At 46.6% G+C, this 21,769-nt stretch overlaps 2 protein-coding genes across 7 annotated transcripts in view; one reads left to right on the top strand and one right to left on the bottom strand.

Moving 5' to 3' along the window:
• DMTF1 (cyclin D binding myb like transcription factor 1) overlaps nucleotides 1-1,372 on the top strand; it is a 44,631-nt gene extending 43,259 nt beyond the window's left edge. For all 3 annotated transcript variants that reach the window (XM_032304302.1, XM_032304301.1, XM_032304300.1), the window contains one exon: nucleotides 21-1,372. In XM_032304302.1, the coding sequence (XP_032160193.1) occupies nucleotides 21-130 (110 nt within the window). In that variant the 3' untranslated portion in view covers nucleotides 131-1,372. The remainder of the gene's footprint in view (nucleotides 1-20) is intronic.
• Nucleotides 1,199-21,125, bottom strand: TMEM243 (transmembrane protein 243). 4 transcript variants are annotated; one of them, XM_032304304.1, is made up of 5 exons: nucleotides 21,014-21,125; nucleotides 20,065-20,366; nucleotides 4,201-4,251; nucleotides 3,102-3,206; nucleotides 1,199-1,802 (listed from the first exon to the last, which is right to left on the bottom strand). In XM_032304304.1, exons 2-5 carry the CDS (start codon nucleotides 20,140-20,142, stop codon nucleotides 1,680-1,682), a joined length of 357 nt encoding a protein of 118 aa, XP_032160195.1. In that variant the 5' UTR covers nucleotides 20,143-20,366; nucleotides 21,014-21,125; the 3' UTR covers nucleotides 1,199-1,679. The 4 variants fall into 4 exon arrangements, with proteins under 4 accessions (XP_032160195.1, XP_032160197.1, XP_032160196.1 ...); XM_032304306.1 differs by lacking the exon at nucleotides 21,014-21,125 and adding an exon at nucleotides 20,812-20,902; XM_032304305.1 differs by lacking the exon at nucleotides 21,014-21,125 and adding an exon at nucleotides 20,624-20,732.
• Between the last annotated feature and the right edge of the window lie 644 nt (nucleotides 21,126-21,769).

Here is a 21,769-nt window from a genome sequence, read left to right as displayed (position 1 = left end):
GAACACTTAACTCATTACAGATCCCATACTCCAACATCATCGAGAAGAATCAAATATCATTGGATCATCTTTGGGCAGTCCTGTTTCAGAAGACTCAAAGGATGTTGAGGATTTGGTCAACTGTCATTAGGTAATTCTTCAGAGACAGGTAGCTGAGGCAGAGAAGCCACACTGTTAATTACAACATCTCCAAAGAAATAGGAGCAACTCCCAAGAGGCTTAATTCACCATTCCTTTGGCTTTTAAACAGCTTCAGTGCTTAAAGCCACATACATGTTGCTGCTATGACTTTTACCTCCTTAAACTATACCATCTGAGGACTAGTCTTAGGACAGTGTGTAGATGAACTGAGTATGGAAGTCTTAACTGCATAGATCCCTGTGATTCATGTTAACTGTCAGCAGGGAATTTCATTCACTTCAGCTACTGAGAAAAGTTTACAGTCACCAAAGCTTATCTACTCTGTTTTAAAAGCAGTCATATTCATCTCTAAACACCGGACATGGCTCTATCCGGTCTCAAGTAGGCCTGTTCATATTTCAGAAACGTCCCATCAACACGGCAAAGAGCTTACCAGTGACACTCAAAATGTTAAGTATCGTTAGTTTAAAAGGTGACCAGCATCCCATACAGAGACCTAGGTGGGGACTGTGTGGCCGTTACTGTTGGTTTACCCATTGCTGGCAGTGGGAGCTGATTCAGGCTGGGTACACAAAGAAGCATTACAAGATTTAAGAACATTCACTACAGGTTTTTATGACTTAGAAAGGGCATATGGAAGAGAATAGCAACACAGCTCACCAGAAGATAAGTAGAGTTTTCACCCCTTCAGAACCCACTGTTGTCAGTTTACAAAGTTAGCACTTTGAAGTATAATTAAACTAAATGGGACAGGAAGATTGCCTACCCTATACTATGACTCTTAGATGTTTTACTATACAAATTACCCAGGAAACAGTTGAGGGAAGGTATTCAGAGTCTGCCCTTCACTTTAGTGCATTAGCTGGTGGGGTATGACATAACTTCTCCCTCTCAGACAATTTAAAAAACAAACAAAATTTGCTTCGGTTATAAAAGGAAAGAAATCAAGAGTCATTCCTGTATTAGAGAAGGTAAAGCCAAAATTAGCCTCTAGGGTTTTAATGAACATGACCCCTATAGAAAAGTCACCCCAAAAAAAGAAAAAAGAAAAAAAAAACCTTGTATAAATTATTTTATTTATTATTGTAATTAGATCTTCACAATCAAAGTTGTCTTTTCACCGTCTGTGTTTTGTTAATGTGAAATTGTAGTTATAAGGAAAAGTTGGTTGCCTAGGGAACAATAATTGTATATTCAGTTTAACAGAAATAAAAGAATATTTGTCTTAAAATGCAAGATTGTTACATAGCTTTTCGCCATGCACTTACATTATAAAAATGTTCAATTTCAAAAGTGAAAATTGCTTGTGCCATTTGAGCTTTAAGGGTTGGAATGTTTTAGTGCAACACCACCTCCTTAAAGAAAAAGCAAAGCAATCTAGGATATGTGTCCCCTGCAAGAGGGAATTAAAGATTTACAATTAACATGAAAATCATGTATCAGACTTGTGCAGGAGATTCTTCAGCACAGCTTACCCAGCTCTCACAGTCTCGCGTATAGCTTTGAAGAGACCTGGTCAGTATTTCTCCTTGGCAGCCTCACCTCCCCACGTCATGGAAGTACAGGTTCGCACATATACATAACATGATGATAGAAAATAAGATATAGTAAATTAAATTTCTAAATTTTGGTTCTAAGTCTCCTTGTCGATACCAGTAGATCTAAAAAAAGAAAAAATAAGTAACAGTTTAAGTAATAGCCTCTGGGCCTGGCATGAAAATTTTTAAATACAGCGGATTCCTTCAACTATGACCAATTCATCCATATATACCTCCCCTGCCCAAGCAAGACCATCTTTACATTAGTCTGTATTTCTGAAACTAATGTGGCCAGAATGCAGTTTTTTTCTTTATAATTCTAGTAGTACCAAGTTTCCACATCCAGGATCGTACCTGTTCCTGCTTTCTCAGCTATTCTTGTTTTGTTCAAACCAGTAGTCAGTCATCCGATCACTAACAAGCCATCCAAGAATATCTGCCTCGTATGTCTGTTTTAAATGGATTTGAGTAAACGGTAGAGCTCTCTCACATACTGGAAGGGATGGCAACATTTACATTCTTACTGATTACAGAGTCAGATTGCCAATACACTAGGTTTTTATACAAAACTAGATCATGTTAGTCACTCCTGGCGTTAGCTGGGAGTAAGAAGAGCCATCTCTGGTAGCTTTGTTTCAAAAGCTCCAGAAGTGCATGGTCCAACTCTCCTAAGAGCAAAGGAGTAGAGCAGAAATGCATTAGATAAGCACATTACAGTGGTGATTTAAAGCCTTTGTGAGTTGAGTCAAAACTTGCTTTTAAGGGTTTATAGTATGGGTTCTACCTCTCTTTGAGGGAAATAAAACATTAGCCAACTAATGAATGACTAAACAACTGGCAAATATCTAAGTGAGGATTTATCACCATCTTTGTTTTATGTAGAGGAAATGCATCTTTATGGTAAAATTGTACATTCTTAGAACAATGACAAAGCTATAGCTTAAGATTTCCCAGGAGAGTCTTGGTGTTAATTACTTTCATTTGGGGAGATAAGCAGAAAAATTAAAATAGACTTAATTCTATAATTAGAATTAAATCGGGAATGGTGTATCTCTTCCCTTTAGAGCAGTAATGGCATTTGCCACATCCTTCTGGGCCTTTATGCAGTCCTTGAAGGAAGATGAATTAGGTCAATTTTAAACCAGAGCTTTTGGCCACCCAAGTCTTAACTACCCCCCCCCCCCGCATCCCCCAACAAGCTTTCAAAGAAACAGTGTCCCTTTAGAAATAATGACTCCTGATTCTAGAAACTAAGAAATCTGTCAGTTAATACTGAGACTTCTGACATCCTTTGCATCAAGGTGGGGACGGGTAACTAGATACACCCTTTCTTACAGACCCAAAGCTGGGAATCAATCCTAGGTATACACTGCAATCTTCAGCCCTCAAGGATACTCATTTTAAATTCTAAATAGTACTCACAAGTATGCAGGCAGTAATACTACTCAAAGAGATGCAGACAGCAAAAAATATATTCAACGGTTTTGGAGGTAGTTGAGGGAAAACAAAAGCACTGATCAGCGTGACCTGTATGAAAAGAAATCGTGTCAGGCCTTGGTTAGACTGGAGTTTAAGCTATGTCCTATTATAAAACACTTAACATTGTAAAATAGTATCTACCACCAGGTTTGCCTTCTGGGATGTTAATATTTAGTAAAGTATTTGTAAATCTGTTCCAATATGTTACTTGTTTTTAATACTTCCTTTTCTATACTTTTCCTCTACTGTAAAAGGAGACAAAACATCATGCTCATAAAACTAGCTAAGCTCAAAATAACCTCTTTACAAAAAGATTAGAAAGCATTTAAACCTCATTCCCAGTATTAAGGATGACACTGGGAAAAGTTCTAACCTTTATTAGGTTATTTTGAATACGCCAGCAACAATTAAAACCAAAAAGGTTTTTGAACATTTTGGAAAATATGGAGATAGGTTTACAGATAAAGCATTATACTCATTCTTTTTTCTTAAGAAGTCATTGAAACTTCATTAAATTCTCTTCAATTTAATGAAAATGTGCTACAAAAATGCCATTTTCAGATTCTGGGAACTATAGCTTTATTTTACAGCAGGAGCATCAAACTACATTACGTGGGATAAAGAATAATGACCAAATAATCATTTTAAACCAAAGGATAATGAGTGTGCTTTTAGGGACGAAATAAACTTGAGGGATTAGCAGAAACGGGGAGTTGTGGGTGACACAAAGAGGGGAAATGCAGGTGCCACTGAGAAGTTACAAATTTACTAAACATACACTGCAAACTCAGAAAGATGCCTGCCTTCATGTGTGCTATTTCAGCTGGGGGGGTGAGGGTAGAAATCTAAGTATTCCCATTGCCAACTGCAGTTTTGTTTAAGCAGTAATAAAACAATACTAGACGATGACTAGAATACCCCACAGGTTCACATACTGGCCTCTTATAAGTCTTTTTTCCGAGTTAAACTGAACCACAGTCCTGAAGCTTTCAAAAAACTTAAGCGAAAAGCCTGGGTGAGACACAAAATAAAACATACTTACTAGGATCAACAAGGATGTTAAGCTGCCAACAACTAAATTGATGATTCGATCCTGAAAGAGAAAAGCATTTTTGAGCTCTATCATGGACCCATGGCACTGCCAGGAAGGTACAGTTCTAGCCACTGGGGGGATTTAGAATTAAGAAACTAAGGTCCTGCCCCTCTCTGAGCATACACATACACAGAACTGCCAGGAAGGCAAAGTACCGTGCCATCAGAGTGGAGAAGGTACCTTGGGAAGACACAGACAACTAATTAGAAAAGGTTTCTGAAGAGACAGGATGCTTTTACACTACAGTCTTTTGAAGACTGGGGAAGGACTGAATGGGGAAAGGATGCTTATGAATATTCCCTGTGCTGCTGGGAATAGTCTGAACAGAGGCAAAAGGACAAGTGCACTGGGATGGTCAGCCATTCACAAACCAGACTACAGATGATGTTGAGGGCCATGAGTTTGGGCCTACTAACATGACAGCTCAGGTGTCCTTGTCTAATGTGATTTAAAAGTAGATGCTACTGCTGGAAGGGATCATACAATGCCAGGGCTGGAGGCCATCTCAGACCATCTAGGCCAGTGCTTTTCCAACTTAATAACAAAATAACCATTTGACTGAATGCAGAGCCTGGGGTTACCCACTGAGTCTTATCATTCCCATCCCCACTCCAACCAATTCCGCAGAAAGGTCTGGAAAACTCATCTAACTCAATCTTTATTTTATAGATTAAGATAAATTAGTTCCAGTGAGTATGATTAAAATTATTTGCCTAAAGCCCCACAGCAAGTGAGAGTCAACTCTTAACAGGATTCCCAAATCAAGGTCACTGGCTAGATAAAGTCTCAGCTGTATATATAAAACTAATATATTAGTAATATGTAATACATGTATAATATATAGATTTGGTTGAGCTTACAGAACAAGGTCATGATTAAGAAACACTACTTTAAAGGCCACTGAGAAGACCAAGTAGTCTTATTTCTGAGAAGTCAAAACAAAACATCTGAGCAAGGAACAACAGAGTATTGACCATGAGTAGTCAATAAACAAAAGCTCACAGACAGGAAGGGCACAGGAAGGAACAAGCACGGAGCAGCAACTGAACACCATTTCCGAGCTATCTACAGTTAAGCTAAGAATCCAAAGTTAAGAGGCAAGCAAAGCTGAGAGGAAGAGTGAAGGAAAGCCAAGTATCCTGTGCCGGATCTCAACAAGGACAAACCACTCTATCTAGACAAAGGCCACTGCAATTCACATGTTACAGGGACAAAGGTAACAACTCAAGCCACAAGCCACACCCTTTCTAACCTAGAAGGACTCCAAACAAATCTTTTCACCTTTTCACCACCTCAGCTAGAGAAGCCTGCCCAGCCATACCGAGAGTCTGAAATTACAACTGTTTGTGGCGAAAGAGACCCAAGGGCAAATTCACTAATCACTAGTCACTAGTGTCCACACACAAGACAACTGTGTGTCTCAACCTAAGTTGTACAGTCTATTTTTGGGGCCCTACTGTTTTTACCTCGTGAAAAAGGTTTAACTGAACTCTGGTCTGTTGGGAGAATATCTGCTCTCATCTCTTTAGGAGTTCCAGGGACTTGAAAAGTTTACAAAGGTCTACATACTTCACAACAGCTCTCTTACCCGTAGGAAGAAGACAGTGAAGAGGTTCAGGTGAGGTAGCCAAGAAGAATCCCTTATCTCCAAACAGCACAGCAAGATGCCAACTAGGATCAGAGCAGGAGGAAAAGCAATCATAGTGAAGGGATAGTAACTATGCCAAGAGCTTTTACATATCTTCTAAAAAAAAAATCCCGGGATGGAATGGTATTGGGACTATTTTACAGGTGGCAAAAATGTGCTCTGGGAAACAGAATTTGCCCAAGGTCTCACTAGGGGTAAGAGAGAGAGGTAAGAAATGGAGATGGGATTCGGTGCCAAAAGAGCAAATCCCATTTATGCTTCTCAATGGAAGAGCAACTTAGAACGCTACTTCTGGTCTTAGCAAAGACATCAACTAGCAGGTGGCCCCTCAAAAAGCCCATTAGCAAGGAACTACAGTGGTGTATCTTTCAGAAATGAAGAGATCCTCCAATGACTTTTTCATGTTGTTAAACTTACATAAGCCTAACTGGTTTTAATCTTTAATGATAAGATACCTAAACTTTAATGAAGACTCCTTGCTTGCCTTCTAGACAGTTCACTGAGTAGAATCCCAAGTCATCTTCATGAGTGTCAGTCACTCTATCATAATGCAGCCCCTCTGGGACTCCCAAGATGGGATGAACCATTTAGTGTTTCTCACCGAGTTTTCCTTCTCCAAGCCAAGAACTTGGCTTCAGGCCTTTTGCTATCTAAGTAACTATGAACCAGGCTAAAGAAACACCAGAGTTGACTTAATAAGACCTCACACTTTCAGGCCCTTCTAAGAGCTGGCTATGGAAAGTGTGGTCTGCAGCCTAGCAGCATTTCCCTCACGTGAGAGCCTATGAAAAATGCAGAATCCTGGGCCTTGCCCCAGAACCCACAGAATCAATCTGCATTTTAACAAGATTCGCACATTAAAATGTGAGCAGCTCAGTAGAGAAGAGACCCTTCCCTGGGCCCAGAGATTACTTTGCTGGGCTTTACGATCTCTCCCAGCTCCCAGTCTGCAAAGACAGAGCAATAAAAGCAAATAATAGCACTTCAAAGGGCAGTTTTAAAACTAATATGTACCAAATAACTATAAAGTTCATAAAGATAAGAATATTAAGTTCTCACAGAAACAGTCTCCTCCCAGTTTTATTGTTCTTATTTCTGCCTACCAACACTGCTCCCCTTCCAGACCTTTAGACCTTCTACTGTGCTTTATTTGCACTCCCCATGATAGCTTGATAGGATCAAAATCATCCTTGACCCTTAATTGCAGAGAAGACAGGATTGGGAATTAGGATACCCTAGCACATGAACACAGGAAATGTACAGTTCTCAGAGGAATTCTACATATATTACTTTGTGAGTCATTTATTCATTTGAACATCTCCACTGTATCTCAATAAAATGAAAATTATCATATTCCAGGTGCAAATACAACAATGAATAAAACGGTCTCTACCCTCCAGAAGTTGACACTGTCCAGAGCTCAGGAGGGCACTAAGGAGAAGGGAAGTGAGGTACCTTCATAGGATAGAGAATATAAGAAAGTCAAACCTGAAAGAGGACTAACAGATGAACAAAAAGACCCCAAAGAGAACAAAAGTACGGCAAATGGAGATAGCCCATAGCTAAGCCAACTTCATTAGACCTGAGCAAAAGGGCTGGCATCAGCCCAAAGCAGTTAGCTCTTCATTTTCCTTGGAAATGGGGAAGGAGAAAGTGATGGACCTACATGCCAGTGGCTTGATAGAAGGTAACCCTGTGAATTAAGTAAGAAAACACATCTCCATTTACCAATGGGTAAGTTCAATAATATTGATCAAGGTCATACAACCAGGTAACAGCCAAGTCTATCCAATGCTCTTTGCAAAATCCAAGCCAAGAAAGTTTAGACCAATAATATATATGGATCCAGAAATTCGAGTTAGGAGACCAAGCTGCTTATCTCCTTCCTGCCACTGGCTAACCATGTGACTTTAAAAAGATCCCTTACACCATCTGGGTCTATCATACCAGAGGACTGGGCTACAGGGTATTTGGACCCTTGCTGCTTTAACGATTTCTAGTTTCAGATTATCAGCTTCAAACTGCACTTGGGCCAGAGTAGAAGGCCTACTCCCCAGCAATCAAACAGCAGAGAAGCCCCCAATCTTTCCTTGTTAGTCATTAGCCAGCTTGATACAAGACAAGAGAACCCCAAACACATGTCAAATGCTCAGGTTTCATAATGGCCCTGGGAGGAAACTGACAGTAACATCCCAAATAAACAAAAACTGGCATTTGCCCTCAGCAACCTGGAAATACCCTGGTTCTAGACTGTTCAGAATGCTAACAAGTATTGCATTTCCAGAGCAATTTATTTTTTGCCTTCTTCCAAAACGGATTTAAGGGCTTCTGCTACTACAGTAAAACCCCAACCCATTCAAGCAACAACAAAAAGACCAAGACAAAATTTCCAAAGGGGTTTAGGGAGTGGAGTGAGAGGGCAGGCAGAAAAACTGGACTAAAGAAAACTCATCTGATTTAAGCTCAGATGTTAGTACTAGACTGCTGGGGAAGTGGGAAGTGCAATAGGGTTTATAACCACTTGCTGATTAAGCACAATGGATCATTGGAAGAGGTAAACTTTGGTTGCATGGGTCTTTGCAAATACAGGGACACAGAAAACCACCACCTCACACATAATCGTCTCATACTGACCCCTGAGAAAAAGAGAAGGCGTAATGTTCTCAAGAGAGTGAGCTATGGAGTGGGAGGTGGGGTGGCTAACATGCCACCCTCCCAATTTGAATGCTCACCCTTCAGAGCTCAACTTGAATATCAAATGCACCATAAATCCTTTCTGGGCACCTTCCCCTCAGGGTGAGATGCTCTTGTCTCCAGACTCCCAAGATCACACCGCCTGGACTTGCCACTACTGCTGGTCCCCTCCACTAGGGCTGGCAGTCAGTTTCAGGCCAGGCAGGCGGCCTCCTTGTCTTCCCTGCAGCCTGGCACACGGTTGACTCAGAATTGTCAACAGAAGTGGCCAAACAGTACCTCTCTCCGAGGGCCTCTCTCCAACAGAGGCTCCTCTTACTCATGTGGGGTCCAGCTCCTCGAAATCTCCACTCCCAGGCAGAGCGGCACGTGGCCTCACAGTTCTGGGACGGACATGCCACAGCCCAGCAGAAGCTATGGCCTGCTCCTGCACCCTCAGAGGTTGGTTCCTGCCAGCCACGAAGGCCCGACACCTTCCCAGGTGTCTCCAGGCTAGGTTCCATTAATTCCATGGAAATACATAATACACCATGGGTCAGCTTTCCCTATCTGAGGACAAGCCCAGTTACTGACTTTGGGCTAGAGCAGGACCACACACTCGTTTCAGAGGCTTGACAGCAACTCCTGCCAAGGAGTCCATGCTCTGGCGATGCTCAATACTCCCAGGGAGAAGCAAGGAAAACAGAAAGCTTTGCAGAAGAAAAAAATCCCTGGATGCGCAAAGCCACAGAAACTCTCTCTTCTGCCCTCTGGAGAGACAGAGGGTACAAGTCTTGGGGTAAGATTGAGAATTCCGGGGCACCTGGGTGACTCAGTGGGTTAAAGCCTCTGCCTTTGGCTCAGGTCATGATCCCAGGGTCCGGGGATCGAGCCCCACATCAGGCTCTCTGCTCAGCAGGGAGCCTGCTTCTTCCTCTCTCTCTGCCTGCCTCTCTGCCTACTTGTGATCTGTCAAATAAATAAATAAAAATCTTAGGAAAAAAAAAAAAAAAAAAGATTGAGCATTCCATTTTTTGGTGTTGCCTCTAATTTTGTGACTCCATAAAATCCTTCGCCTCCAATACTATTGTGGGTAGCCCTGCAGACCTACACCCACCCGCTGAACATTCCACAGGTCTGTCCTCACACCCACACTCGCCAAGTCCTGTGAGCCGTCCCACCCTCTGAAACCCACTCATGTCAGCCAATGGCTTCGTGGGCTGCGGAGTTCTCCCACGCGCTGCATTTCCCTTGCTGCCTGTCTCTGAACGCTGTCCCCAAGAGAGCCATGTCACCATGTACTCATGCCAGGTTCACGGCTGAGGAATGGGGTACAGGGCATTGCCTACTCCCTCCCTGGGCCAAATGGAGTTAGCAGCTGCAGTAACATCCTCTGCTACGGTCCGCGTGTTTGTGCCCCCTAATTTCTCAGGTTCACATCCTACCGCCCACTTGGGTAGAACTCAGGTTCTCAGGTTCACATCCTACCGTCACAAGGGTAGAACTCCCAGGAATGGGCTGGTGCCCTTCTGGCACCTGAGGGCACAAACAAAAGCTACAGTCTGGCAGAGAACCTTCATCTAACCGTGCAGGCATCCTGACTTCGGACTTCCAGCCTCCAGAATGGAGAGAAAGCAATGTCTGTTGTTTATAAAATCAACTGGTCCTTGGTCTGTGCTATGTTGCTGTAGCAGGCCAAATGGACTAAAGCATCCTCTTGAAGACCTATGTCCAGTCAACTTCTTCCCCCTCCTCTTCTCAGTTCCTCGATCATTTCTGCACCTGCTTTGGCCAAATCTGTATCCCTCAACGTTCTGCTCTGCTGCTCCTCAATCCGGTCTTCACCTGCATCCACGGACTAGATCATTCCCCAGCTGTTCCACCGAAGCTCTAACTCGAGGGCCTTCCTCCCGATCTCAGGCCATGGAGTCAGCGGTTTCAGCTGTGCACGAAGACTCCCCAATGGATCTGTTCAACATCTGCTCTTGATGCTTTGAAAACGCAGTCCTGAGTCCCCCTGCAAACCCGCAATGACTTCTGTGCTCCAGCGCTGAGCCTCGCTGTGAAGCCTTCCCACTGTCCTAAGCCCACCCACCAGGTTACACCTATGTCTCCCCCATCTCCCTTGTAAGGTCTGGGAGCCTGAGGGCCACGTCTTCCTTGTCCGCTGTCAGACTGCAGGCCACTCACCACACAGGGCTGCGTGGCTGCAGTCCAGCCCCATGCTTTGTCCTCCCCACTGAGCACGCTGGCACCAGCCCGCAGCACCCCACGGCAAGAGCACCTTTCTCTAATTCGGACAAAGCCGAGCCATGTGGCTGAGAAAGCTACCAGTGCCCAGAGGAGAGAACCTTCTCTGGTTTGTACAATGGTGCCGGGTAGCATGAGTCATGTTGACCACAGTGCCCGGCATCAGATACCCAAATATTCACTCAAATACAGACTAACCGAGTTGACTGCAAATTCCTGTTGTCAGCTGAGCCCTCACTGCGTTCCTGTGGCCTCTCCTTCCGAGATGACGGTCCCTGCGTCTCTCCAGAAACTGGTTTGTAGGTCCACCTCATCTCAGCTACCTGATCCCACTCCTGCAGCCTGTGTATCAGCAGACATCCTTTAAAAAAAAGATGCCAAGGAAAAGAGGAAACTCCTCCTCCTCCTATTTCCATTCTTTCCAGCCTGAAGGGGACCAGAAGGTGACCTGCTTCTCTGCCAATCCTGCACCCACTCCCTGGCTTGGTTATCTCCATCCTCATCTGTACGCTGAAGCTCTCCATCATGGAGTCCATCTCCAGCCCACAAAGCTCAATTCCCTCCAGCATCAGAACTTTCCATCCATACCACCTTCCACTTTGATGTTAGGCATTCATTCTCCACTCATCTCACATGCCAAGTGTTAGGAAGTTAGGAAGAAAATAAAACCCGGTAAATGAAGAGTGATGGGGGCCGGGACAGGTGGCAGGGGGGCTATTTATAAAAAGAGGTCAAGGAATCCTTTATGAGGATGTGACCTAAGGAGTGGAAAAGGAATGAGACACGCAAGGATCTGGGCAAAGGGTACCGCCAACAAGCCACTACAGCAAGTGCCAAGGCCGTGAAGCAGAGTAAGCCTGAAAAATGGATTAAGGAAATAAAAAAGGAGGTGGGGGATACCCAGGTGGCTCAGTTAGTGAAGCATCTGCCTTCGGCTCAGATCATGATCCCAGGGCCCTGGGATCGGGCCCTGCATCAAGCTCCCTAATCAGCCAGGAGCCTGCTTCTCCCCCTGCCTCCCACTCCCTCTGTTTGTGTCTCTGACAATAGATAAACAAACAAACAAACAAACAAACAAATAAATGGCCAGGATGGCTGAAGCTCAATAAGGAAGACAGAGGGAAGAAAAAGGACTGTTTAATGCCTTTCTAACTTCCCTGTAGTGCACACATGCTCCACGAAAAAAGATACACGCACGTCCCAGCACATGGCACACCTCCTTGGAGATAGTGTGGTTAGTAAATGAATACAAGAATACACGTGTGCACACTCAATAAGCTATAGCCTCCAGAGGGAAATCATACTCCCTAGCATAGCATTCAAGGTTCCCACCCAGCCATTCCCAGCAAGCTCTCGAGTCCAGTCAGTGGTACCTGGAGTTCCTTCACCATTCCTGTTAACTCCTGCTCCCACCCCTTTCACATAAGCGGGACCTCCTGCTTGGGATTCCCTGTCACCTTCTCCTATCAAAAATCCTAATCCTACTTCAAGGTCTAAGACTCAAAAGCCCTCTGATCTGGTGTCCTGAGTAGAATTTTCTCTTTCTTCAGGCTCCCAGAACTTTGCTCATCCTTTCATTAAAGACCTCGATCCCATTTTAAATCCAGAACTTGTCTTCCATAACCCACGAGAGCTTCAGGTCACTGAAGATTATCTTCTCTGGTGAGGCCAAGAGAAGACAGTCCATTCAGCACGCAGGAAATGTCCAAAGGGCACCACTTCCTACCATTGTTAACCTGACTGAGTCAGACCCTTGAGCCACATCCTCCAACTTTGGAAAGTTTTTGCATTTCTCAAACCAAACCAATACTATAAATAAATGGCCATTCTCAGAAATGATTTTCCTTTTATTTCTTCCAAATCTCGGGGGGAAACTTCTTGCCAGGAAAGTGCTGGAAATGGCACAATCAGATGCCTCAAGAGGCAGCCCTATAGGTATAAACCTACTGAGAGGATGTAAAATGTGAGAGGCTGGGGCCCAGCTGAAGCGGGAAATCTCATACCTTGTCAGTGGGTTAACGTGGTTCCCGCAGAGCTACCCAGCTCTAAGCAAGGGCTTCCCCTCATGCTGTCATCTGGGGCCACCCCAGGGACAACCTGCACACGGTAGAAAGCCGGGGGAAAGCTTATCTCACTGGCAAAATGTGGCCAATAGTGAACTTGATCCTAGCTGCTGCTCTTCTAAGACAACCCAAAGAAACACCAAACTTGGAAGGGCGCCAAGAGCAGAAGCAGCATGAGAAGGTGGTCACCAGGGTGCAGGCACACCCACACTTGAAGACCCTCACCCTCAGCTCCCTGTCAAATGCACCACCATGGCCGCATGTCCCATCTGAATACCAACCCCCACCCCCACCTCCTCTCGATCTGGACAAAGTATATGCACAGACATTTTCAAAGGTTTCCCTTATTTCACACACCCACATCTTGAAGCAGCTTTCATTTGTCAGTATTTTTGTACCTCCATCCTACCTGATTCTCTTTGTCATAGACACATGAACTTAAAATAGGTGAATTTCATTAAAGCACCACTTATGCAAATCAGATCACAGTGAAAGCAGAAAACAAACTTACTCCATGAGTTTAAGGGGCAAAATAACCCCTAGAATCCCACAGGAAGGGGCCGTAACCTCTAGCACAAGAGGCACAGTACAAGATTACAAGGTTAGGAGCCTGACGGACAGAACAGATTTATTCTCCAGCCAAAAGCCGTCCTGTGGCCTTAGAGGGATCATTCAACTTTGAAGCCTAAATTGCCGTTTTCATACAACGGTCGAACGTGTGGGGCTGCTGAAAGGATCTGGAGGTAGTATCCTGGTAAAGCCCCTAGAACAGTGACAATTCCCAAAGAGTCAGTAAGTGGCTGCTGATGTGGTCAGAGTAGTATTTTTACATCTAATGGGGCATCTTACCTCAGAGATGAATGGGAGTACAGAGGGCTCATACCCTGGCCCCAATTTCTAAGTCAGCCCCAACTTCAAATGCATTTCATCATTCTCACAGGGACATTCAAGTCTGTCAACCCACTGGATCCTAAAACAGCTCAAAAAATAGGACTATACATACACATGGCCCAAAGCCTGACCCTCAGGAAAGAAAGGACTCATTTCAGCAGACCTAGCCTACCACCCCAGACCCGCAAAAGTCCATCTGTGGAGAGGCCCACTCAGCAGGCCAGAGAGCTTCTGAGAGGCCAACAACCTCAGAAGTTTCCAGTACAATACAGTATTAGGTTTCCTACCTGCCCCTCAGCTGACGCACAGCAAGGAGATGATCACGGAAGGCCGTCAGCTGGTTAGCTGCCAGAGGGCCTGAAACCCCTTTCCTGTTTTGGTGCCCAGTGTTCCAGGCTTCTCAACACCAGCCCCCTCTTCTGCAGTCACCCAGCATGGCCCAAGAATGTAGTTACCCTTCTGGTGATGCTTACTTCTCATGTATTCACATGATGTTAATATACTTAACATCAAGAATGGACATTGTGCGCAGGGCCGGAAAGGTTGGAGAAATGAAGCAAATGGCTCTACCCTCAAGGAGCTGACACTCGGAGTCAGGAAGGCAAGATCTAGAAAAATCCCTCACAACACAAGGAGTAAGTGCCAGGGGGCACCTCCAAGGGCCAGGCTCATTGGAGGGCAGCATGGATGCAGGCGGGGTTTTAAGGAATGTTCTCAGGCGGGGATTTAGACAGAAGAGAATTGAGACATTTGGAGAAAGGAGGGCACTGGATCCAGGGAATAGGTTTATTTGTTCACTTAAACCTTTACGAGGCTCTCCCTCCATAATAACTTCAGGGGCTGCAGACAGACACATTCCTTCACCACCCTGCAAAAATCATCAACCCTGTCCTTTTATTCTTTTTCCCGAAGTTAGTTAGAGAGCAAGGGTGGGATGCCAGTTGATACGTCTTATACAACCGGCTAACACATCACAAACCAAGACCCCCTGGCTGGCACCAGATGGGAGGGATAGCACATCATAACCTTGAGAACTTTCAGGGTCCACCCGGGTCCTGCTCTAACTGCCACATACTTTGCTAACCACAGATCAGCCGTTCCTCGGTTCCACAGACAGGGCACGCTCCCCCTTGCTTTCTTGTGGGGCTGCCCTTCTGATAATCCATCTTTCTCTGCTTTAAACTCAGACACCCAGAGACTGGCCTAAGACGCATCCCGAGTCTGGTTTGAGGGTTCAGCAAGAACACTACAGAAAGGTAAACAGAATCTGCCAAAAGCAGGCAGCAGCTAAAGGAAACAGGTCCACGGAGAGGTTCCAGCCAGTCCTGGGCTTCCACACAGCATGGGTTAGACCACGGCAATCAGCCCTCTCTCCACGCTCCAGCGTCCTCTGAGGGGCTTTCTAAAATTACAAATGCCTGAGCCCAACCGGCAGAGATCCCCAGGCCTCTGGTCTGTGGGTGGGAGAGAGCAAACTTACTAGAGTAAGAAAGGAAAAAGGCATGGCATGAGTCATGCTCTACTACGTCCAGCACAAGAAATCCCAACTCAGCGTGGCTGGTCAGTGGAAGAGAGGCAAGGGGCCAGCAGATCTGGTACCTCGGGCTACCAGATCCCCTCTGAGGGAGACAAGAGTTGCGATCAGAGGATCATCCAGAAGCTGTATCAAGAGGAAAGCTAGAAGCCTGCACCTCTCAGAGTAAAGACTTCAGCTTTCTAGGCAGGGGGAGGGGCGGCAGACAGACACAATAATCTTAATCACAGTTTTGTTATTAATTAAGCAGCAACCCTTAAACGTCCTCCCACAAAAAGCACAAAATAACTCTCTCTCAAATTAACTCTCTCATTTTTTGCTAAAATCTGCAGAAGCTAAAGGCCCCAAATCAGAATTGCCTTCATTGGAGTAATGGCCATAAAAAGACCTTCTTTTACCGATCTGTTTGTTTTGTTTATAGGAAGAAGAAAAAGTACTTTTGTAACTGGACCTTCTACCTTTGGAACCAAAGATCTGAGCCTTGGGACCCAAGAACATATCCCTACACAGACCCCACACCCCACTCCTATTAGCTGAGTTCAGTGATATACCTTCACCGAAGTCACTCACCTTCTTCTATCCCATCCAGGTATGAATGGAGGGGCAACCACAGTCACCATCCGCCTTAAAAGATCAATCACTCATTTTTGGAACCAGCGACAAAGCAACACAGCAGGCTGGTCCCGAAAGCAGTTTACATGACCTTCCACCAGGGGTAGCGTTCCTGCTTTCCCAGTGGTGCTAACTGTGGGGTGCTGGTTTGCCTTCTCTCCAGAGAGAACCATCTCTCCCTCCCATCTTAGATTCATCCTCCAGACTGGAGGGCACTGACTTCAGATGACTGGGCAGGCAGCCAGCAAACCAAAAGAGGATGGACTCACAAGCCCTGAGGTTAAATTAGGGTCCCTCCATTACTTAGAAAGATAGCCCCAACTATGTGTGGTGCTAAGGCAAATTTTTAAAGGCAGCCACAGACAAGAGAGGAGGAAATTCTCCAGTTTTAGTTCACACTAGGTTAGGGAAGGGAGGAGCAAAGGAAGAGGCTTCCTACAGGAACATTGCCAAGTGTTCTGTGGAAATTGGGCTCATGAATGCTCCCATGAGGGGAGGGAAGAAGTCCATAACTCATCATGTCCCTAAAAGGCTACCTTATCAACAGTCCACAAGTGCTACTTACCCACCCTCTCCAACCAGAGTCCTGGTGAACATCTGCTTGTTAAAGGTTCTAGCAAGTCCCCCAGAGAAGGAAACTTTCTTCTGAGAATGACTATGGAAACAGCATAACTAAGAATTAAGCTGCTTCAGAACTGTGTTGTCCAGTAAGGCACCTGCAGCTGTTTGTGGTTACTGAGCACCTGGAATGTGCTCGTCCAAAATGACACAGGCTCCAAGGGAAAAATACATGCCGGATGTCCGAGGCTTAGTCCAGAAATGTCTAAGTAGGTCTGCTTTTGTATGGATTAAACATTCAAATTTATTATTTTTTTATTTGACAGAGAGACAGAGAGCACAAGCAGGCAGAGCAACAAAGGGAGAGGGAGAAGCAGGCTCCCCACTGAGCAGGGAGCCCAATGCCGCGGCTCGATCCCAGGACCCTGGAATCATGACCTGAGCCGAAGACAGACGCTTAGCCAACTGAGCCACCCAAGATGCCCCTCAAATTTATTTTTGGTGGGAAATTAAAATGTATTAAAATTAATTTTACCTGTTTAGTATGGTTACTAGGACATTTAAACTCACATATATGGCTCAGATTGTATTTCTACTGGACCATGCGTCTTTAGAAAATGCTAAACTAGAGCACGGGCTTGGCAACCCCAGATATGTCCATCTTGGCAACTGTGCCATATTTATGCTTTCCCTTCGAACAATGTACATAAGTACACCCCAGACTTTGGGAATGGATAAAAACAGCTGAAAACAACATTCAGACCAGGATGCGTAAGCTAGCCCCCCCAGCAATTCGTAATTCTAAAGGAACAACAGACGTCCTACAGTAGATTCTGGAATCTTTCACTCACACCCTGACTTTAGATGAATCCACTTCCTGGGACTGGGTAACTGGAATGTAAATGTCTACAGTGCTTTCCAAAGTATGCAGACAGACTGCATCATTTACTATCTACTCTCAGTGGCAACTCCTGAAGGGAGTTGTTCAAACATTACCAGGGAAGAGCTAGTGGTGTGACTGAACAAGCAGCCTGCCGTGGGGTTTAGCTTCCTCAGTTACCCAGCAGCAGTCACAACGCACACCTTACAAAGGAACTGGATGACCCAACAGGGGAAAGGCTGAATGCCTAGCATGTTGCCTGGCACTGAGAAAAAGCAGCTTCCATGGACACTCTTCTCTGCTCTGGGGGCTTTCAGTCATCTTTGCCTTAGAGGTGGACACTGGACCTAAAGCTCTAGATTTAAAATTGGGAAACTAAAAAAAAAAAATAGAGATGAAAGTAAAATTGAGAGGCTACATATGGTCAGTTGTTGTACGGCAAACAAGATTACTGAAAGTTCAGAGCATTTAATGGAGTAGGACAGGAAGTGGGCTTTCCCCTTGCTGGGTTTTCTCCTCAGAAATGGTAGCTCGTTAATACCAAGTTTCACGGTGACGTGGCTTTTGGGTCCAGTTTTCTGGTATCTGAAAAGAGAGCAGGCTGGGGAACACCTGCACAGAGGGTCCAGTGAAAGGTTTCTCCGGGTCACCAGGGATCCAGCCTGCTCCGGCAGTGACTGCTCTCCAAAGAAATGGCTCCCCTGCAACTTGCCCAGCCCAGTTCCTGGGCCTGGTCTTCTGTACATCCTCCAATAAAACCACCTGCCGTCCTTAAAAACCTAGGTCTCTCCTTCAGACTGGACATCTCAACTTGCAAGATGCAGGATGTTTTCTCCCATTCTCAGACCAACGGTCTCTTTCTTCTCAGTTCTGGATAATTTCTCTATGTCTAGTCATTCTGCCAGCCTCACAGAGGGAACTAAATTTTGATATGTGGAACTGTACCTCATTCTAAGTCTCTGAGTACCTGAACCTACTGTTATAAGGCCCAAAACTGCCTAAGTAATGCTAGGCCTATCTGCTCTTGGACAAAATAAGCAGGCAACAAAGAGAAACATTTCGAATAGTCAAGTTCTTGGATAGGTTTCAAACTGATCACAGGCTATAGAAAACTTGACTGTTTAGGCCCAAGCAAGTCAGAAAACATCAGTATTTCTCAATGTCTCTGTAAATCAAGCCCATTATCAAGTCATCTACCTCAGTGTTAAGGTGCTGTGGGGATTAAAGGAGGTCACAAGTCTACATCACCCAGAACCCCAATCTGTGCACATGTGAGGGAGATGCTGAACCTCTTAGCTCTTGGCACAACTGGACAGTCAGGTGCCCCAGGTCTAACACCTTCATGCAGGAAGCTGCCTCCACTCTCCAGGCCCCAAATCCTCTTGTTAAACCCCAATTTAGGGGCATTCATATGTGCAAGCCCAAGGCTGTCAGAAACCAAGATCTTCCCCAACAAAAGTGACCAGTTTCTCCAGCAAACCCCTTCCATGTCCCATCATAACATAGATCCAATGTATCACATTTGTCTATTTCACCCAACAAACTGTGTTCCTTGGACCATGAGAACCCTCTCACATAATACTTAATAACTGCAGTAGAAATAGTAACATCTAACCAACTAGAACCACACTTCTCAAACCTTGTGCACTGTGAGCCAGGATTATGCAAAGCCACACAATAGACAAGGTGCATCTTCCTAGAGATCAAGCTTAAAACATTTTCTTGTTAAGCAACTCCACAAAAGAATACCCCCACACAGAGTTTAAAGAAATCATGGAGTAGTCCTGCAGAAGGCCTGCAGCTTCCAAATTCAGAGTTACACCCCACTCCGCCAGGTGTACAAGTTTCCTATCCTTTCTGTCAGAGGTCCCCCCAAAGCTGAAAAACCCAAGAAGTTCTGCACTCCACATGTGCCATACTTTTTGAGAGGCTTTAAAGGACTCTCACCTCTCTCCCCCTCCTGCTTTTGCACTCCTGCACCATCTCTAAAAATAAATAAATCTTAAAAAAAAAAAAAAAGGACTTTGTAGGGGTCAAAGGTCACCAATAACAGCCTCTGGGGGTGGGGGGGACCCACAGGCTCATTTTGCCAAAATGACTCCGAGTTAAAGCAGAAGAGAGAAAAAGAGCTCTCCTCGATTACTGGCCCAGAACATCCCAAGATGAAGGCTGTAAGAAGGCATTATACTTTTTGTATTAAAAAATAAGGTCCTACAGCTTGTTTAGATCCAGAGACCCTCTGATCTCTTCCCGGAATGGAGTGCCATCAAAGAAACCCTCCTATGGAGCCTCTTTGCTTGGCTGACTCAGCAGTAAACTCTTAATGGTTCCATGTAAATACTCGTCAGAAGCACCTCTCCGGGGTTTTCTTGCGGAAGCTTTAGTTGCACACCTGAAGCCTCCTGAAGGTTAACACTCCAGCGCCACCTCCCCTTCCGAGAGGGGCTGGAGAGGGGCTTCCGTACACCCCTGAAGGATCCCCAACAGCCCGGAACTTTCTCAACTTTCCTCCACCCCCGCCTTCAGGGCTGCGGGGCCAAACCTGTCCGAAGCGAACCGAGTGGCAGGACAAACATCTTAAGAGGGAAGTAGGCTTGAAGAACCAGCTCTCTCTTCCTACAAGTACCTTCACGGGCCGCAGCCAGGACTGCGGATACACTAAGAAACACACACATCCCAGCTCGGTCTCCAGGGCCGCACTCACCTTGGCCGACGTCTCTCCAAACAGAGGTCTGTTGTCCAGGCCGCTGGTGCCATAGGTCCTGGTAGAAAAGTCCTCCATTTTAGGGTTTCTTCGCTCTCCCAGGCCACTCAAAGCTGAGCCGGCATTACCTCGGGAAGGGTCAGGTCCACGACTGCCCACGCCGCGCGCTCACCGAGAGCTCATGGCCGGAAGCGCAGGTGGTCGGGGACGTCCCCGCGGCGTCGGCGGCGGGTGGGCGCTCAGGCCGGGGGAACCCGGCCGCTCCGCCCGAGGCCCGCTGCCCTCCTCATCGCGAGCAGCTGCTGCAGGAAGTGAAAGGAAAGAGGCACCGCGTGGCGAACTCTCTCCGGGACGCCCCGCCCGCGCGGCTCCCACTTCCCCAAATCTCAGCACTCAGCCGGGCCGGGCTCGCGGCCAGGTCCGGGCGCCGCAGCTCGCGCCGCAAGCAAATCCGCGGCCGCGCGCTCCCGGGGGGACCCGCGATTCCCACCCCTCACCACCGCATTCCTTTACACGATTGTTTCCCAAGCCTTCTCAGTATTCTCTTGGGCACCAATACCTCCACGCTCGAGAAGGAGGGGGGTTCCAGTGAAGACTTCATTACAAGCCCCTCTCCAAGCCCTCGGCACCTCCCCTCCCCTCCAATTCTCGAGCGGCGGGAAAAGTGAAGTTGCCCGAGCCGAGCGCTCCGCGGGCCTCTCCCCGAGCGCTGCAGATGCACGTCGCAGCCGCGGCCGCGCCAGGCACCTCGGATCCCCTTCCATTTGCCGCAACTCCGCGCGCACCGCCGCGCTTTCCGCAGCTCTCCTCGGCTCTCTCGCGCAGGAGCCCGGGCTGGCGCACCCGCCCGGGCGGAGCGAGTCGAAGAGAAAATCCCGCCTCGGTCGCGCACAGATTGGCCACCCTCCCGGGAACCGCCCCGCGCCCGCCCCGTGCCCGCAGGCCAAACCTCGGCGTCCCCTGCCGCCCTCGCGCAGGGGAGTCCTGGCGGTGCGGGGGTCCGCGGCTCCCGGGCTCACACACCCGCCGGAATTCGGTGCCAAAGACTCTGGGACGCGGGCGAGACGTGCGGAGAAGAAAGAAACCTTCCGAGCTGGCGGAGAGCGGGCTCGAGTGCCGAGCGCGGGGCTGCGGAACCCCTCTCCTCGGCTCCCCCGGCCGGGACCCGCGGCCTCTGTCGCAAACCGACTTGGCCCGCCCAGGCGACGTCACTGCGGGGACAGCCAATCCCGCGGGCCGCGGCGCCGCATTGGCTGCGGAGCTTTATTTCTGGAGGTGCCAGTTTATTCCCTCTGGGGCGGCCAATCTCCCTGGCTGCTTGTTTCTCAGCCTCTTAGTAATTAGCGTCTGCGCGAGCCACGTGGGTACAGAACCTCTCTGAAGATAGCTTTGCATTTGGCTGAAAACATCTTTAAAACAGCCAGCCTGTTCTAACCGCACCAGTTTTTGCGCGACTAGGACGCAACGCGGGTCTTTGAGAAATTGGTTTAGGGTTGTTTGTATGTTTGTCTTGTTTTGTTCTGGGATAGAGATCCTGCGGCGTTTGAAGAAACAGTGGGCACGTGACACTGGCAAGGTACTTCTTTGACTTGCACACTCATGCTGTTAGTGATTGCGCTGAGTAAGCATGTTTGCAGCCACAGAGAACGCTTCGTGTGTCAACCTCTTTTCCGGGGGATAGAGCATAGCGAACTGGAGGTGGACA

This window comes from Mustela erminea, chromosome 11 (genome assembly GCF_009829155.1).
Source record: "Mustela erminea isolate mMusErm1 chromosome 11, mMusErm1.Pri, whole genome shotgun sequence".
NCBI lineage: Eukaryota > Metazoa > Chordata > Mammalia > Carnivora > Mustelidae > Mustela > Mustela erminea.
Note: the sequence above shows the minus strand (reverse complement) of the source record. Positions and strands in the feature narration are given on the sequence as shown.